Source organism: Leptopilina heterotoma, unplaced genomic scaffold (genome assembly GCF_015476425.1).
Source record: "Leptopilina heterotoma isolate Lh14 unplaced genomic scaffold, ASM1547642v1 Lhet_260, whole genome shotgun sequence".
Taxonomy (NCBI): Eukaryota; Metazoa; Arthropoda; class Insecta; order Hymenoptera; family Figitidae; genus Leptopilina; species Leptopilina heterotoma.
The window spans coordinates 570,699-591,287 of record NW_025110970.1 but is presented as its reverse complement, the minus strand read 5'-3'; the positions used below and the strand labels follow the sequence as shown (position 1 = coordinate 591,287).

Sequence of the window (20,589 nt, the reverse complement as noted above, 5' to 3'; positions counted from 1 at the left end):
CCATATTAGAGCTTTTTAAGTCTTCCCATTTTCTTTTTACAGGACTTCAAAAAATGCAAAAAACACCGTTTTTTAATAATTCAACCCCCCCTTTCTAGGGGTCTGAATAAATTTAAAAAAAAATTTTTGGTATTCTCTAATTCACTGACACCCAAACTTTCAATAAACACAAAAATTTTGAAATAAACACGACATGGTCATTTTTTTGTTACCCAGTGTTATATTGCTTGTAATTCTCATTTTGTTAACACAAAATCAAAAGTCGCTTACGAGCTATGCGAACTCTGATTTTACGAACAATACAAATTACTAAGTTTACACTACGAAAAATACAATTAACAGCCTTTTCATTTTCTTAAAATTACGTAGAAGTTCTCAATAGTATATGTTTTTATTTTTAATTTTTAACATTATTTAAATAAAGTTCTTTAAAAGTTTAATATCAATATTATTGCTATCTAATTAAATTGCTTGTAATTCTCATTTTGTTTACACAAAATGATAAGTCGCTTACGAGCTAAAAGTTCTCAAAAGAATTCAATTATTTAAAAAAATGTAATAAAATTCGATGCAAGAATTTAATTATTTTCATAAATAATAAGATTCTTTACATTATTTCAATTATTTAAAAAAAATTGAAAAAATTCATTGCAAGAATAATTAAATTTTTCGAGGAATTCAATTAAAATTGTATTAAAAATAATTGAAATTTGATGAATTTTATTATTCATGAAAATAATTTAATTTTTGTAAAAAATGTAATTATTTATGAAAATAATTGAATTATTGCGAAGTTTGTTTAGAATTTTATCAGAAATTCTTTTTTAAATAATTGAAATATTTTGAAAAATTTTATTTAAACAGTAGATATTGAAAATCATTGAATTAAGAAAAATTTTTTGAAAATAATTGAAATTTTGCAAAGAATTTCATTAAAATTTTTGAAAATAATGAAAATTTGGAGAAGAATTTTATTATTTTTAAAGATAATTGAATTTTGACGATAATTTTTAAAAATTTTTGAACATAATTCAATTTTTGCGAAGAATTTTATTACTTTTGAAAATTATTGAATTTCTGTAATCATTTGTTACTACTCCAAAATTCAATTTTTTCCAGTTACTTAAATAAAAATCCCTGACTTTCCCCTGATTTCCCTGACCTGCGGCATTCCTGTACAAAAAGAATTTTGGAAAAGTTACAGTAGGAATTAAATAATGAAATTTAAAAACGTTTAAAATTTTTGAAAATCTAAATTGTCATGGATAAATAATGATTAAATATTTATCTGAAAGAAAGTATTGGTGTTTCCAACAATTTTATAACTAATGATACTTTTACGTACGTGAGAGAATAAGAAAATTTTGTGTGTATTAATTCATTTTAAAATATTTTTTAGGATCATACTAAAAGTAAAACTTCTGTTTAGAAATCTGTTAAAAGCAAAGTAAAATTTCTATATGGCAACTCTAGTAAATGACTGAGAACTATAGAATAGTTAAAGTAAAAGAGATTACTGAAAAATATGATACATATTTTATTTTAAATTAAGTAAGACAATTATAGTCTTTCGACTTTAGAAGTCTATACCGTCATCTTAACTTATTCTGTTTAACTACAATTCATAATAATAATTAAAAAATAATAAACTTATAATAAAAAACAAAAAAGTAAGTAAGTAAGGGGCCGTACACATAATACGTCACGCGTCTAGGGGGAGGGAGGGGGTCAGAGAATTGTGACTAAGTGTGACATGGGGGAGGGGGGGTGAACTCATGTGTTACGTCACAATCTTTTAAATTCAAAGATTATAAGAAATTATATGTGACAATGTCACTTTTTCTAAATAAAACAAGTTAAAAATGCTTTAAACTATTTAATATCTATTATGTACCTGTTTAACATCTATTGGCATATTATTTATAATATGATGATAAATAATATATTCTCTTAATTTGAATCAGTTAAAAATCATGGTTTTAACTGACAATCAGTAGTGACTGACTTTTTGCTTCTGAATCAGTTAAAAATAACTGAAAAATTATTCACAAAACACCGAAATTTTTCTAAATATTGTATATTAAAGATTTGCTTGCATAATTCGAAAAATTTACTTACAAAGTTTATTTTAAAATTGTGTAAAGATTAAAATTAAATTTTCAGGAAAGTTTCGCGCTAAACATTTATTGAAGTGGGATATTTAAATCTTTACACAATTTGTGCTATGTAGGTAGTTAAACGTGACTAATTGAATCAATCAAAAACAATTGTATTGAAACATCAGTTATTTTCAACTAATTTTCAGAAAAAAAATATTACTATTTGAATTAGTGACTGACTTTTTGCTTTTAAATCAGGTATTTTTAACTGCGATTCAATAATTTAGAGTGTAAGATATAATATATATTGTCCAATGTATAAAATTTACAGTGAAATTTACGTGTGTGACGTGACGTAGGGGGGAGGGGGGGTTCAAGATTTGTGACGAAGTGTGACATAGGGGGAGGGAGGGGTCAAAAATGGTCCAAAATCGCGTGACGTATTATGTGTACGGCCCCTAAGTAAGTTTATAAGTTTAATTATAAACTTATGAAAAAGGCAGTATAGGGTAACTGCACCAATTGCCGAGGGTGCTCCAATTGTCGAGGATAATAATTTTCTTTTTTAGATAAATAGTATAATATATAATATTTAAGAACAAAAAAAATTTCGAAATAATCTTTGTATTTTCAACTGTATATTTATATATACAAATTTCGTAGCGATTCTACTAAAATAATTATTTAATTAATATTATAATTCACTGCTGTGAAATATACACGAATCTCCATTTTCTTAATACTTCAGGTTGATTAAAACAGATTTTTAGAAATGCAAATTAAACGTATTTATAATGACTTTTTGTGTACAAAATTATTATTATAATTTTGTACACGAACTAAATTAATTTTGTATGCATGTTTTTTTGTTAAAAAAAAATATTTAATATTTTTTAAAAGCAAATCATCGGTATTTGGTTCCTTTTTTTTGACAGTTCCATTTTTCGAGGTAATGACTCGAAAATTGGTGTAGTCACTTTTTTCGCTGATGCACCATTTATCGATGGTTAAGTGTTTATTTACTAAACGTCAAACATAAATGCCAAACATTTATAGGTACAGAGAAAAAGAAAAAAAAATGCTCCAAAAATTTACAACCAACAGAAAATAATCAACCAAAAAAACGAGGAAGACGGAAAAAAATTAATAAAAAAATGCATTATTTAAAACTAAAAAATTTTGTACTATAGTTTAATTATAATTAACCATTATATTTATAGTTCGTAATAAAAGTTTATTTTATTCGTTTACAAATTTAATGTGTCTTAAATTAATTTATTTTTTCAATTAATGTCTGATTAACAAAATTGATTAAATTTAATTAACTTATATTTATGAAAGTTTAAAAAACAGTTAAATAATTTTCTGTCCTGTATCATCTACTATAAAAATGTTTTATATCGATATTATAAATTATTCAATTATAGTTAAATAAATATATTTGTTTTCTGGTAATGTTCTATAATATTTTTATCGAAAAAATAAATATCTACTCGATTTTCTAATATCTGTACAGGTTAATTGTTAGGTTATATTGGGTTATATGTTTAAAAATGTCATACCCTCGACAATTGGAACAGACCCTCGAGAAATTAGCACAAGACCATCGACAAATGGTGCTTTTGCTCGATTGACTTTTAAATATATTTTTTGCTTAACAATTTAGTTTATATTAAAAAAATAAATATGAATATTAAACATTATTAGATCCTTCGTCCAAATATACAAAAATCAAATTTTTAAGTGCATTTACTTCCGAGAAAAAAAATGTCAAAGTCACATGTTGCCTAAAACCCTCGACAATTGGTACAGTTACCCTATATTGCTTTTTTTAATTAATAAATAATTTGATGAAAGCATAAAAGATCCATTTTAGGGCTATGTTTTACAAATGATGAATTTTCATTTTAAAAAGGAATTTTTCTAACGCACTCTAAATGAGAGTTAGTTTAAAAACAATTAATATTTTTGGATTGTTTATCTAATTTCAACTAAGCTAAATTAAACTAAATGAAAATTGGTTAAAATATTATGAAAATATAAAATACAATATTTTTTAAAAATATATTAGCACATTGGTTGCACTTATAATAAGTACTTAAAAAATGAAATAATTTTAATAATATACAGTCCAAAATATAAGCATGCTCCTGTGATTTGAATATCGTTAATTATACTTACGTGACCAAATTTGTGAGTCATCAATACTAACAACTGAAATGCATCGCCTAAAATTGGCACTACTTTGTAAGTAGCATCTAAAAAAATCATGTTATTGCTACAAAGAGTATTAGCAAAATCAATGTCCATAAAAACAATGGATTTCGATCTATCATTGCCAACTGCGAGGGAAACGTTAACTGAGTGTTGGTCGTATTTCAATAGATGCTTCCATTCGTTAGAAGTAACCATTTCTATATATACGAGAAGAAAGAATTCGGTTTATCAGGTATACATTTCTTTCTCCATTTAAACATGGAGCTTTCAATTTTTGGAAAAGTTACAGTTACAGCTGCTTCTCTGTGGCTAATTTTAAAAACACAATATTAATTAAACAAGATTGCAAAAGTTTTAAAATATGTTTTTTTATGTATTAGAGAAAAATATAATTATTAATTATTATTACTTACAACGGACGAACTTTGTCATAAATTTTTCTATAACTTTCCATAGTTGTGGTGACTTCTAAGAACAGTTGTTTCTTAAACTCTCTCTCCTTCAATTCCCTTAAATTCGGAGGATGTGTGTGGTTTTTTGTGGGCGTGAAAATATTGTTTTTCAAATTCCCACTACCCTTACATGTTCCATTTTTATATTTACAGCATACGTAATATCTATAAATTAATATTGGTTAATGATAGATCGTCCAACGTCCTTCCGGCAGGACGAAAAAGACTCAGGTGAGTCCCTCTGAAATCACTAAAGAAAACTAACATGAATTCAGATTAATAAAAAATGATATATATCATTGGAAAGGTAATGAAACAAGCTTTCAGCGCATATAAATATCGAGCTTGTAAGTTCAAAACTAAGGGCTGGGTAGTTTGAAGAAGTTACATGTTCCAAAAATTCACATAATTTTTAGTCACAGAATGACGAAGCCCGGTCCTGCCGGCAGGACGCTTTTCGCTTTATTTAAGAGACTACCTAGCCCAGGTTTATAAATTTAAAGACTCGATATTTACATTATTTGAAAGCTTGTTTCATTACCTTTCCAACGATATATTTAGTTTTATATTTATCTGCTGTGAGAAATATATGATGATTCGTCGAAATATGGGAAAGAAGGCGATAAGGTGTGATGGTGTGTGTGTGAGGAGAGCCAGAAATTAATCGTGAATTTGAGTAGTCGAATTAGTGTGGTCAAGACCTCAGTACAGGCACCTCGGTGCAGAGCAGGTCGGCAAGTTGCGTTGCTTAACTTGCAATAAAACGAATTTTTCACAACGCCCGATTGGGGTAAGAGAGTGATAAAAATCTAAATTTTGTTGGATTATTGTTTTATTCGAGTGTTAATTATTTGTTAAATTAAATTATAGCGGTTGGTGCGCAAAATATAAGCATCGTGAAGTTCGTTGCTGTGAAGCTGTAATTGTCTACCAAAATATATAGTTTATTCCATTAAGACGTTATTTCGAGAAACAATCGAGGCGAAACTCATTTTTATTATCATTTTATTGGAGTTGGAATTGTCCACCGATCATTTGCTTTGACTAGGAGATCATCTCCGAACAATCTTCTTGACGACTGAGCCACCGAAGTCACGTAGGTCGCTCTCAAAATCATTTTATATAAATTTGCAACGGTGAGTCAATTTATTAGTTTCTCCATACGCATTATTTAACTCGAAAAACATTTTATGTAATTATCTTCTTGACCACACACATCAGCTGTGCCCTTTTAATTTGTATAATAATTTTAGTCGTAAAACCAAATTCATATTCTATTTATTATCATCGACTCCTGAAGGGAATTCACGTTCTTCAATTTTTTTATATAACTATGTGTGTTTCGTATGTGTGTTTTCTAATTTAGATTTTATTTCTGGCCAGATACGCGATAATTTGATTATAATCGAATAAGAAATTTGGATCGAATATAGTTATAATTTTTTGTGAGAGACTTTTAGAATTGAATTAAATAAATTCATAGTAAATTTGTGACTTTCTTTATAAATTAAACGTTTCCGAACTGAAATACATTAAGTTGAAAATAAATAAATGAAATAATTGAAAAGTAGAAAAATAAATTTGTTACACTGCTTTCATATTAATTTTATAGAGCAATTTCGAAGGGACTCGCGCCTGAGTATTACTCAGATATACTAAACAATATTAAAAATGAATTTTTTTTTAATTGAACAATTAGGTTTCATTCTTTGAACGTTTTTGAAGAGAAAGAGACTTGTCCGATCAAAAAATATTGATTTTCGGGGATTTTACATTAAATTTACGAAAGAATGTTTTTTTCACTGTTTAGAAACATAGCAAGTTTGAAGGCTTTGAAAAATAGTTTAAAATTATTATTTTAAAAAGTCAAAAATATGTATTTTTTCGTCTTTTCGTCTACTTTAATCCCAAGGAGTGCCAGAAAAGAAAAGTTAAATTCCCTTTTTTTAAAAGGCTTTTTTTCGGAATTTTTAATAAATAAATTCTTTAAAGAAATTCCATTATTTTCGAAACAACTTTAATTGAATTTCTCGAAAAACTTTCGTTATTCTAAAATATTTCTATAAAATTCCTCATTACAATTTAATTAATTCTTAAAATTTTTAAAAATTCTTGCGAAACAATTTAATTATTTTTATAAATAATAAAATCCTTATAAACAATTCAATTATTGTTTTCAATAGTAAAATATTTACAAAAATCCATTGATTTTCAAAACAATTTTAATTGAATTCCTCGGATGAATTCAAATATTTTTAAATATTTCCATAAATTTCAACTATGTCCAAAAATTTTAATAAATTCTTCGAAACAATTTTTATAAATAGTAAAATTCTCCGCAAGAATTCACTTATTTTCAATTCACTTTTAATAAAATTCTTCTTCATAAAATTAAAATGTTTTCAAAATTTTCAATTAAAATTATTAAAGAAACTCCATTAGTTTAAAAAAAAATTGAAAAAAATTCTTAAAAAGAATTTAATTAGGATTTTAAAAAATTTTAATAAAATTCTTTGCGAGAATTTAGTTATTTTACTAAATAATAAAATCCTTTGAAGGAATTCTATTATCATCAAATTTTTTGATAAAATTGTTTGCAACAATTCGATGATTTTTAATATATTAATTTTAAAAATTGAAAATATTTGAAAAGAAAAATTATAAAAAAGTAAATAATAATGCAATTTATTTTGCATTATTTTTGTTTACGAATCACAATTTTTTTAAGAAAATTATTATTTTGTTTTAGAAAAAGAAGAAAAATATTTGCATAATTTCTATTTTTTTTAATCTTATTTTTGGAACAGGATTTTCCACAGGAATTAAGACATTCAAAAATTTCAAATTCAAACCTTTTTTAAATTAAACAACTGATAAAAGTATTGTTATAAAATATGAAGACATCGATTGCTCCGAGTCGAAGACTCGGAGTGATCGACTTCTTCATGTTTTATAATATTAAAGATGACCGAGAGATAATTATTAAAATAGTAGATATTGAAAGTCATTGAAATTAGAAAATTTTTTGAAAATAATTGATATTAGGACAAGAATTGTTTTGACATTTAGGAAAGTAATGATTGAACTTTGGAGAAGAATTTTGTTATTTATAAAGATGATAGGGTAACGGGTACAGTGACCGACACCCATCCAGTGAACGACACCCTACATTCAATATAGCAACAAATATAAAACAAAACATCATTAATGTACATTTTAAAAATATTAATATTATAAAATACAATATGTGGAAGCTATTAAAGTAGTAACAATATTTAATTTATTTTTCACAACGCATTTTACTTTATATGTGAAGATAACCTCAAAAAGTGAATTTTGAGGTTATCTCTATAGAACTTGAAATTTTATCCGAAATATAAACGAAATTAATATTGCTGTTATTTTAATAGCTTCCAAACATTTCATTTAACCCCTTAACTGTTTGAGGAAAATACAACATGATTGTCCCAAACTGCCCAGCGGAATCTGATACTTTTTTAAATAGTATAATATATTTAAATTATAACTAATTATTCAATTATTTTCTAAAATATCATTAATGACCCTTATAATTTCTTATAATATTGATATAAAGAAAAATATTTATCAATTTATAAACAAATTATATTTATTTTGAGTGATAGTGAACACGACCCACGGGTGGGTCGGAAACAGTTATGGCCATACTTTCTCACGACCCACCCGTGGGTCGGAAACAGGCAACGGGTTAATAATATTAACATTTTTTAAATATACATTAGTAATGTTTTGTTTTACATTTATTGAGATTTTTAATTTAGGGTGTCGTTCACTGAATGGGTGTCGGTCACTGTACCCGTTACCTATTGGTATTTTTACAAAAATTTTTTTTTCAAATTTTGTACATACAGTAGAACCCCGATTATCCGAGCTAATGTGCACCGGACCTACCTCGGATAAAGCGAAAACTCGGATAAAACGGACTTTTATTATAATATATACGTAATTTAACATTTTATTTATAAAAAAGTCTCTAATATAAACGAGAAAGGGATTTTTATAATTTCATAATAACTTATGTAATTTATTAAAATAACAAAAAATTTTCAAATATTATTCAACTTTTTTTAATGTCGCAACTCGGATTACTCGGACTAGGCCAGCCGCAATACTCGGATAAAGCAGTATATCCTCTTCGGAGGCCACCTCGGATAATCGAGACCTCGGATAAAGCGAGCTCGGATAACCGGGGTTCTACTGTAGTTGAATTTTATTATTTTTTTTAAATAGTTGAATTTCTGCAATTACTTGTAATTTCTCCAAAATTGAATTTTTTTTAGTGTTCTCAACAAAATTTTAAATTAGAAAGTTTTAAAATTCTATTATTTTTAAAAATGATAATTTTATTTAATTATAAAATTACATGCTTACATTACAGTATCTGCTTTTTCACGAATAACATAACGGTAATTGTTCCAAACATGGTCATTAAACAAAGCCATTGTAATATTTCACTTGAACCTGTAAATTAACATTTTTCACTCCTTTAATAATTTTCATATAAATAGGTATTATTGAATCATAATAATATTCAAAACAAATATTTACACTATTAAATAATAATTACAATTACAATACCTGTCTCACTGATCTCTATGTGACCTGTCTACGATCACGAACCAGACAACAATGCGCTTGTATAGTATAAAGGCTCGTTCACAGCTTAAGCCCTGAGCAGAATAAAGGCGCAGACACAATTTAGATACAGCTTGCGCAAACTCAGGGATGGGTAAATGTAACAAACTCGAGGTTTTCTACGTATGTTACATGTATGTTACATAAAGTAACATACGTATGTAACCCCCCACTCTCGAAAATTACATGGATGTAACAATGTAAGGACGTAACATACTAGGTAACATACAGTAACAAACCCAGGTAACATACATGAAGTATGTTACGTACCCATCCCTGCGCAAACTGTATGAGGGTGAATTTACAAACGCATTTGTTCCGCTGTACTAATAGTTTATATAAATTAAAAACTAATTATACAACTATTAGTGAATAAATAATGTTATAAATGTTTGCGTTTATATTAGTTCCTTCAGTGCCAGAATATATATTGCACTACCATTCGTTGCCAAAGAAAAGTGTGTATAACACTTTAATATTAAAGAGAAGAAGTCCCGGGTTCCTTCATAAAGAAAAGTATTTTACTTAAACAGTGAATAATAAAAAAGCTAAATTTTTATGCATTGTGTTTCTTCGAGTAAAAGATAAAAAAGATGGAGGGAGGAAGAATGTAAGTATAATAACTATAATATTATAATGAGAAAATTTGTCAAGTTTGACATGACCAAAATAAGAAAAAAGTGATTTAGCTTTTCTTGGTATAACAAGAAATAATATCTAACGCAGTTATGTTAATTTTGACAAGTATGAAAATGGTAACATTGGTATTTAAAGATCAAAAATAACTACATATTTCGTTCTTCCTTTTTTGGTAAATAATTAAACGACATTCATATTTTATGAAGTGCACATTAGGATATCAATTGAGGCCTTGGATCGAATAACTCGCCCGACGCTCGGAGACACGCGCTAATGCCAGTCAGTGAGCGCCTCTGGGCCACTCACTGCTACCCGACTGGTATTAGCGCGAGTCTCCGAGCGTCGGGCGAGTTATTCGATCCAAGGCCTCAATTCACTATAAGGCTTCAGTGTTTTGAAAAATTATGATTCTTAAAATACAGTGTTAAATATTCATTTTTATTGTCTTACAGTGTACCCATAGGAGGTATATATTTCATCGAAGGCTATATGTACATTTTAAACAAAATGGAAAGAAATATAACGTAAGTTATGTCTGCACAATATATTAATTATTTATAGATATGTAAAAAAATTGTACTGCATTATTGTATTGAAATTAAATTTTAATCGATTTAAATTTATTGTCATCGATCGAAATTATTTAAAATTATTAAAGCTTTTACTGTTGACAAAAAATTACAATTTATTGAGAGAAATAATTTAATAATTTTGAATAGTAGTTGAGTTCCTGAAAATAATATTAAAAAAAGTGAAAAAGTTTTATTTGTTTACTGTTGAAAATTAGTTTTAAATATAATTGTGTTTTTGAATAATTCTAACTGAAAATTTGAAATTAAATATATTTTACATAAAACGTCTTCGTTTCAATTGGAATTGATCATTTTATTAACTATCTCAAAAAAGGTTTAATTTCACTAATAAAAAAAACTTTTAATGCTCATTATATTTATTGATTTTGTATTAAAATTATTTTAAAAAATGTTTCTAAAATACTATGCAATTAAAGTATAAAATAAAAAATTTACAAAATTTAAATTATATTTTAATTTAGTTACCTGATATGTCGAAATCATAAGAAGAAAAATTGCCCAGGACGAGGTAAAATCAATAGAAATAATCAATTTATATTGACATCAAATCACAAACATACAGTCGATCCGAGGGAAGAGGAGGAATTTTCATTAAGAAGAGAGCTCAGAAATAGTGCAAGAACACAGCCAGATTCATTGAGAGATGTTTACAACAACATAATGGATCTGTATACATAAATATATCTTTTTTTCTAAAGAAATCGCAAATAAGTTTTAAATTTTAATGTTATATAACATTTATAAAATACCAACACTGCAAAAAGAAGTATCTTAATTAAGATGTTTTTGTAGTCATTTCTAAGATGTTATTGTAGTAACTTTTTAGTCATTTAAAATGTCTTAATTTAAGATGCTAAAAGCATCTTCGTACACATTTTCAGCATATTTTTCAGAAAAAAAGTTTTGAGGTTAACTATGGGCTTATATGTAAGACATTTTATGCATCTTAGTTTTTAGTAACTTAAATTTTTTTCGCATCTTACAATTCACAAGTATCTTATAGCTAAACATCTTATTGAGACAGAAACATCTTAATTTAAGATACTTTAAAAAACTTACAGAAGTATCTTACTTTTTTAAGATAGAAGAAATATCTAAGACGTATAAAGCATCTTAAAAATCAGTAAGATACTTTAGAAAACATCTTATTTTAAGATGTAAGATACCATTTTTCCATCTTACATCTTATTTTAAGATATCAAATAAGATACTTATTTTTGCAGTGAAGGGGTGAACAACTCGTGAATTATATGGTGTACACTTGAATTGAATTATACTAATATGAATTACCGTAAATAACTGAATTATTATTGTATTAGGTGTACACCAAATTCTAGAGTTGTTTGCCCCTCGTAAAATACCAATATTTTTTAAAATTAACTATATTTTTTCTTTCTAGTCATAATGAACAGGAAGGAAACATTTCTTTCACAAGGATGAAAGAGAATATGAGAAGATGGCGTTACAGCCATGTTCCAGAAGAGATAGATAATTTACTTGTTTTCACCGACACTATTAATAGTGATGAATGGGGTTTTTTGAAATCTCACAAATCTGGTGTGCTTTCATATTATCTCTCAACAGGAGAAGACAATGCTAGCTGTTGTACAATTTTCGACAACAACTTCCCAAGGAGTGCATTTCGGGCAGAGAATTATTTTATACACATTTCAAAGAAATGTATACCACAAGGCGGTTGGACCGATGGAATAATATCTTTATTGATGTTAAAAAATAATCGCGTAAGTGTATTTTTATTTCTTTTCTTCTCTTTTTTCTATTTTTGTTCAGTAATTTTCAAGAAATTCATACAACTCTTATTTATATTAATTACAATTAAATCTGTCGTAATGCAACTTTATTTTAAAAAAATTTCTAACAGGTTTTATTATTATTAATTAATAATTAATTAATTTATTTATTTGGTTTTTAATTATCAGAATATTAACAACTTAAAAAGAGCTCAAAATTTAGATAATTTCAAATTTCAATTCATCTCTATTGAATCCTATTTTCATTTAACTGATTGGAATATTTCAGTTCAAATTTTATATTTTATTAATACACGTTTTTTTTATTTTTCAAAATCTGTCCAATAATATTATATGAATTGTAAATTCTAATTTTTTTTATTTTAACTTATTCATGTGTCTCAAATTGATAAAAGATTAAAATACTTGATTAAAAATCAATTTCCCTTTAATCATGTAAAAATATTTAATATACTGTCATTAATCAACAGTTAATTCCCATTGCACTTGGACTACTAGAGCGGCTTACAATTGAAACTTACAAATCATTTTTTCTGAAAATAAAAGAAATTGTGCCAATATTCCAAATGACTACAGTAGTTACAGGAAATGAAGTAATTTTGAAAGAGTCTATTGAATTTGTATTCCCGGAAGCAAATGTTCTAAGGAGCCTTTATTATTATCAAGAAGTAAAACTAATTTTATTATTATTATTATTATTACTAAGCATTTCTTTTCAATACCATTATAAAAAGAAAATTTTGATCTATAACGTTCAATTTTATTTTCAGGATATTTACAAGAAATTTGTAGCAGAAAATCTCAAAATGGAGTTAAAAAACAATGATAATAATAATGAGATTAAGAAATTAGCATTGGGATTAATGGCACTGCCATTATTCCCAGCAGAGTTAATCGAATATACATACGACAATTTTTTAAATACATTATCACAGTTGACAATCACAAGATGCAACAACATCCTGGATTGGTTCCAGACGGAATGGCTTCAGGGTGTTCAAACGGAAAATATGACCTGCTACAATAATTACAATCAATCGACACAATTTTTTGAATTGTATTCCAATCAGTTGGAATCAAAATTAGGGACATTTCCTGCAACTTGGCGATATCCACGTAAATAAAACATTCAATTTTAGAAAATTAATCTGAAATATTTTGCGAAAGATGATTATAATTATATAATGACACTTTTTACAGGGTTTTTGTCATCCTATTTCCATAAAATAAAAACTGATTTGCGAAATATTCGTGTAGAGGATTATCAAAATGTTCGAATGCCGAAATTATTCAGTAGAGAGAAAAGAACTGACCTCAAAACATTGTGGTCCAACATGAATGATGATTCATTCTCAGGAGAAGATTTATTGAACCAAGCACGAAACATGTTTTCGAAACCAATTTCGTTTTACTTTGAAATGGAACACAACAATGAAGACGGTAAGGTCTTGTATGTCAAATTTGATAGAATAATATCAATAAATAATTAACTTGTTTTCATTAGGAAATGATAATTACTTTGATGTAATTAACGTACCAGAACCGGTTGTAGAATTAGTTCAACAAAATCCTCAAGAAGTAGTAGCCGAGGTGTTAGAAGAAGAAAGAAATGATGAGCCACAAGGTAAAGTAGAAAAGATTTCACGAAAAAAGGAGAAAAAAATATTTCTTTTATTGCAATTATTTTTATGTTCTTATTATGTTTATTGATCATGTACTTTTGTGCAGTTGAACGTCCCCTATGCTGTGTTTGCTACACAAGAGCTCCTGAATATATTTTTATACCATGCGCACATTTAAAAATTTACGAAATTTGTTGGATACAATACCAAGTATTGGGGAGGGGACAGTGTCCCATGTGTCGCGCCAGATATACAAATGTATACAAAGTGTTCTAAGTGTTATCGACATTAAGTTTTTAAAAAACTTTACTTAAATAATGTTAATAATTAGAATTAAAAGAATATATTATTATGAATTTCTACGTAATTTTAAGAAAATAAAAAGGCTGTTATTCGTATCTTTTAAAGTGTAAACTTAGTACTTTGCATTGTTCATAAAATCAGAGTTCGCATAGCTCGTAAGCGACTTTTGATTTTGAGTAAACAAAATGAGAATTGCAAGCAATTTAATTAGACAGCAGTATTATTGACATTAAATTTTTAAAGAAATTTATTTAAATAATCTTAAAAATTAAAAATAAAAACATGTACTATTGTGAATTTCTACGTAATTTTAAGCAAATGAATAGCCTGTTATTCGTATCTTTTAAAGTGTAAACTTAGTACTTTGCATTGTTCGTAAAATCAGAGTTCGCATAGCTCGTAAGCGACTTTTCATTTTGTGTAAAACAAAATGAGAATTACAAGCAATTTAATTAGATAGCAATAATATTGATATCAAACTTTTAAAGAACTTTATTTAAATAATGTTAAAAATTAAAAATAAAAACATATACTATTGAGAATTTCTACGTAATTTTAAGGAAATGAAAAGGCTGTTAATCGTATTTTTCGTATTGTAAACTTTGTAATTTGCATTGTTCGTAAAATCAGAGTTCGCATAGCTCGTAAGCGACTTTTCATTTTGCGTAAACAAAATGAGAATTACAAGCAATTTAATTAGATAGCAATACTATTGATATTAAACTTTTAAAGAACTTTATTTAAATAATCTTAAAAATTAAAAATAAAAACATGTACTATTGTGAATTTCTACGTAATTTTAAGCAAATGAATAGCCTGTTATTCGTATCTTTTAAAGTGTAAACTTAGTACTTTGCATTGTTCGTAAAATCAGAGTTCGCATAGCTCGTAAGCGACTTTTCATTTTGTGTAAACAAAATGAGAATTACAAGCAAAATGAGAATTACAAGCAATTTAATTAGATAGCAATAATAGTGATATTAAACTTTTAAAGAACTTTATTTAAATAATGTTAAAAATTAAAAATAAAAACATATACTATTGAGAATTTCTACGTAATTTTAAGGAAATGAAAAGGCTGTTAATCGTATTTTTCGTATTGTAAACTTTGTAATTTGCATTGTTCGTAAAATCAGAGTTCGCATAGCTCGTAAGCGACTTTTGATTTTGCGTAAACAAAATGAGAATTACAAGCAATTTAATTAGATAGCAATACTATTGATATTAAACTTTTAAAGAACTTTATTTAAATAATGTTAAAAAGTAAAAATAAAAACACATGTACTATTGTGAACTTCTACGTAATTTTAAGAAAATGAAAAGGCTGTTAATTGTATTTTTCGTAGTGTAAACTTAGTAATTTGTATTGTTCGTAAAATCAGAGTTCGCATAGCTCGTAAGCGACTTTTGATTTTGTGTTAACAAAATGAGAATTACAAGCAATATAACACTGGGTAACAAAAAAATGACCATGTCGTGTTTATTTCAAAATTTTTGTGTTTATTGAAAGTTTGGGTGTCAGTGAATTAGAGAATACCAAAAATTTTTTTTTAAATTTATTCAGACCCCTAGAAAGGGGGGGTTGAATTATTAAAAAACGGTGTTTTTTGCATTTTTTGAAGTCCTGTAAAAAGAAAATGGGAAGACTTAAAAAGCTCTAATATGGCTTAAAAGAGAGCTCAAACCTTTATCTTTTAGAACCAAAACTGAAAAGTTATGTAAAAATTGCAGGGAACCTGTATTTACCGACTACCCCCCCCTAATGTATCATACATTCTGGTAAAAATGACTGGGAATCTAAGCATATCAATTTTTCATAATCGGATTGGCTTCAAATTTGTTATTCGGGGGTTTTTGGGATCACTGATTACGAATCCGAAGTTAGATTTCCAAAATTCAAAATGGCGGCTTCAACAAAGCGAATAAAATGTTGAAAGGCGTTCGGATTCGCTCGAGACTTGGTTGAATCCGCCATGTTAAAGTCTCCATTTTGAATTTTTGAAGTCTGACTTCGGATTCGTAATCAGCGACCCCAAAAACCCCTGAGTAACAAATTTGAAGCCAATCCGATTATGAAAATTGATATGCTCAGATTCCCAGTCATTTTTACCAGAATGTATGATACATTAGGGGCTTACTCGATAAATACAGGTTCCCTGAATTTTTTACATTACTTTTCAGTTTTGCTTCTTAAAGATAAAGGTTTCAGCTTTCTTTTAAGCCATATTAGAGCTTTTTATGTCTTCCCATTTTCTTTTTACAGGTCTTCAAAAAATTCAAAAAACACCGTTTTTTTATAATTCAACCCCCCTTTTTAGGGGTCTGAATAAATTAAAAAATTTTTTTGGTATTTTCTTGTTCATTGACACCCAAAGTTTCAATAAACACAAAAATTTTTAAATAAACACGACATGGTCATTTTTTTGTTACCCAGTGTAATTAGACAGCAGTATTATTGACATTAAATTTTTAAGAACTTTATTTAAATAGTGTTAAAAAGTAAAAATAAAAACATATACTATTGTGAATTTCTACGTAATTTTAAGAAAATGAAAAGGCTGTTAATTGTATTTTTCGTAGTGTAAACTTAGTAATTTGTATTGTTCATAAAATCAGAGTTCGCATAGCTCGTAAGCGACTTTTGATTTTGTGTAAACAAAATGAGAATTGCAAGCAATTTAATTAGACAGCAGTATTATTGACATTAAATTTTTAAAGAACTTTATTTAAATAATGTAAAAAGAAATTGAAATTCTAAGTAATTTATAAAAGGCCGTTTGAGAATTGTTTTTTTTAAATTATAATAATAAAATTGTAGCTTTTTTAAATAAATGTTTTGTTCAATTAACAAATTCGTGTATACTTTGTAACATATTATGAGCATTTTTAAAGACCATAAAAAATTGTTAGTTAATTTTTGACAATTTAAATGAGTAATCAAATTTCTTGAAGATTTTTAATGAAATATTTTGACAAAAATCATATTTAAAAAAAATTTTATTTACTCTTTTTTTAAGGACTGTGCAATAATTTTTATGAAATCCAAAGATTAATTAATAATATTTTTAATTATTATTTTAATAATACTTATTTTAATGAAATTTCTAAAAAAAAATTTTAAATGATGTTAAGTTCCTTTTTTTAAAGATGTTTCAATTTCCGGAAATATGTTATTAAAAAAACAATGAGAATTTCATAAATTTTGTTAATATAGTAATTAAGTAAATAGTAAGAATAATTTTTTTAAACACAAAATATTAAATAATTTTCTTATTTTACAATTTTTATTATTTTTAATTCAAAGTTGATTTATTATTAAATTTGTTATTGAAATTTAAATTATTCTTCAAATTTGCAATTAAATAAATTTTTAACACTAAAAAATTAATTATTTTCAATACAAAACATTTACTTGTTTATTCTTTAAAAACTTTATTTTCAAAATGATTTTAAATTTCGCGCCGAAAAAAAACCCTATAAAATTGTCCAATTGGAACTATGTTAACAGACAACATAGATAGTAAACTCGCATGTCAAAAAAATTTCGATCTTTTGTGCATTCTTATAGTTGGTGATTCGATCAAATCAAAATTCTAACATTTAGTTGTTCGATTAAATAAACATTCGAACTTTTCTTTTTTCGATTAAATAAACATTCGAAATTTTAGTTTTTCGATTAAATAGAAATTCGAACTTTTAGTTTTTCGATTAAATAAACATTCGAACTTTTAGTTTTTCGACCAAATAAACATTCGAGCATTTAGTTTTTCGATTAAATAAACATTCGAAATTTTAGTTTTTCGATTAAATAAACATTCGAACTTTTAGTTTTTCGATTAAATAAACATTCGAAGTTTTGGTTTTTCGATCAAATCAAAATTCTAACATTTAGTTGTTCGATTAAATAAACATTCGAACTTTTCGTTTTTCGATTAAATAAACATTCGAATTTTTATTTTTTCGATTAAATAAACATTCGAACTTTTAGTTTTTCTATTAAATAAACATTCGAACTTTTAGTTTTTCGACCAAATAAACATTCGAAATTTTAGTTTTTCGATTAAATAAATATTCGAAGTTTTGGTTTTTCGACCAAATAAACATTCGAACATTTGGTTTTTCGATATAATAAACATTCGCACTTTTAGTTTTTCGACTAAATAGAAATTCGAATTTTTAGGTTTTCGTTTAATTAAACATTCGAACATTTACTTTTTCTATTAAATAAACATTCGAACATTTAATTTTTCGATTAAATAAACATTCGATAATTTAAGTTTTCGCGGTTATGTCTATTCGACTTTTTGATATTCGATTCATTGGGTTTTCGATATTTTGGGTTTTGGGGAAAAATCATGCACCCGAATTATTTTCTAATTTTGTTTATAGAAATGTTTTAAAATTAATTTATAAGTATTATGAAGTTTTAATTAACAAATCATATAATAAATATTAAGTAACTATATACAAAGTTATTCGTGTTACATTGAATGAAATCATTTTCAAATTTTCCCGCGCAATCTGCTTGGTATGCGCATCAAGCGTGGAAGATTTTTGTTTCCTGTATTTAGATGGTCGTTTAGGTTAGTGGTTAGGTTCTCGATTTCTGTTCTGCAAACTAGGGTTCAATTCCCACTTCCCCCAAATTTTATTTTGAAAAAACATTTGTTTCGCAATAAATTGTTGTTAGAAATCTACACTTAATTCAGGTAGTAATAAATTAAATAGATAAGAGCAAGTTGTAAAATAATTTTTTAAAATTATTTTTCCATTGAAATTAATAATGGTGTTTATTATTAGGTAATAATTAATTTTGTCAACAAAAAAAAAATTATAATAAATTCATTATTATTATTATTAATATTATTGTTATTGTATTAACCCATTAACGCCCAACTCGTGAAAATTCTTTGGTCATTTTCAAGCTACGTAATTATAAATAAAACGGTTGACAATTTAAACCAGAGGTACATTTTCTGAAGGTTTTGGATGCGCTCTTTCCGATTCCGGTGCCAAAAATAAATTTCGTCCAAACCAAAATTAAATATGGCGGTTTTAATGTCAAAAAACACAAAAAAAAATTCATTTTTTCAAGTTTGACATTTTTTTTCACCTTGAAAAAGTATAAGAATAAAATTCTATTTTCAACCATCGGTGCATAAAAATTATACACTTTCAAGAACCGTAAAGTAGAATTAAAAATTTCAAGATGGCGGACCAATATGGCGTCAAATCTAAAGTAAAATTTAAAAATTTTGGGCAATATTGGTCAAATTGCCCAAAAGTCAATGGATTCGCCTGAATTTTGTTACTCGGGGGTTTTTGGAGTCGCTGATTACGAATATAAACTTCATTTTCAAAAATTCAAAATGGCGGATCCAATATGGCGGACGAGTTTTACAAAATTTCATCGAATTCACTTGAAACTTGTCACTCGGGGGTTTTTGGGGTCGCTGATTACGAATCTGATGTAACTTTTTCAAAATTCAAAATGGCGGATCCAATATGGCGGACTTATTTTTTAAAACTGATCAAATTCACTTGAAACTTGTTACTTGGGGGTTTTTGGGGTCGCTGATTACGAATATAAACTTCATTTTCAAAAATTCAAAATGGCGGATCCAATATGGCGGACGAGTTGTACAAAATTTCATCGATTACACTTGAAACTTGTCACTCGGGGGTTTTTGGGGTCGCTGATTACGAATATGAACTTCATTTTCAAAAATTCAAAATGGCGGATGCAATATGGCGGACTTATTTTTTAAATCTGATTAAATTCACTTGAAACTTGTTACTCGGGGGTTTTTGGGGTATTCTATTTCACGCGTGTATGACTTTTTAGCACGTTTTGCTTTTGGCGGCATTTCTAAAAACCCAACCGTTAAAAATCAATAACTGAATGCAACAACTATATACACAAAAATGACAATATCGTGCTGTATGAAAAAACTGCCTCTCTTTAGGATAAAACAAAAAAATAAATAATTTATGCCATTATAAAGGGCCAGAGAAACATAACGTATGTAAAAAATAATATTCCTATTATACTTCAGATGCAACCGTGGACCACCAATGGCAATTGCAGAATGTGCATATATGTATCGCCTACTATATATAAACTTGCTTTCTTTCTAATTACACTGAAAAAAATGATATTGTCGTTTTTGTCATACGAGTATAGTAAGGTATTATAGATGAAAGAGCAATACTGTATT

General features: G+C 26.7%; 2 protein-coding genes across 2 annotated transcripts in view; both read left to right on the top strand.

The window, feature by feature from the left end:
- The first annotated feature begins 5,410 nt into the window (after positions 1–5,410).
- LOC122503420 (RNA binding protein fox-1 homolog 2) overlaps positions 5,411–20,589 on the top strand; it is a 411,323-nt gene continuing 396,144 nt past the window's right edge. Inside the window, exons 1-2 of the mRNA XM_043613948.1 lie at positions 5,411–5,558; positions 5,639–5,904. The gene's annotated coding sequence lies outside the window, so the exon portion shown is untranslated. The remainder of the gene's footprint in view (positions 5,559–5,638; positions 5,905–20,589) is intronic.
- LOC122503419 lies at positions 9,230–16,860 on the top strand. The gene is made up of 9 exons (XM_043613945.1): positions 9,230–10,052; positions 10,534–10,605; positions 11,136–11,342; positions 12,074–12,416; positions 12,917–13,114; positions 13,217–13,562; positions 13,647–13,886; positions 13,951–14,070; positions 14,175–16,860. The coding sequence occupies exons 1-9, from the start codon at positions 10,036–10,038 to the stop codon at positions 14,342–14,344; spliced, it is 1,713 nt and encodes a 570-aa protein (XP_043469880.1). The 5' UTR covers positions 9,230–10,035; the 3' UTR covers positions 14,345–16,860.

Excerpts from the sequence above, each read along its gene's own strand:
- LOC122503419 (XM_043613945.1), top strand. Across the intron at positions 10,606-11,135 it reads AAAATGGAAAGAAATATAAC|TTACCTGATATGTCGAAATC; the intron begins GTAAGTTATGTC and ends ATTTTAATTTAG. Across the intron at positions 11,343-12,073 it reads TACAACAACATAATGGATCT|TCATAATGAACAGGAAGGAA; the intron begins GTATACATAAAT and ends TTTTCTTTCTAG.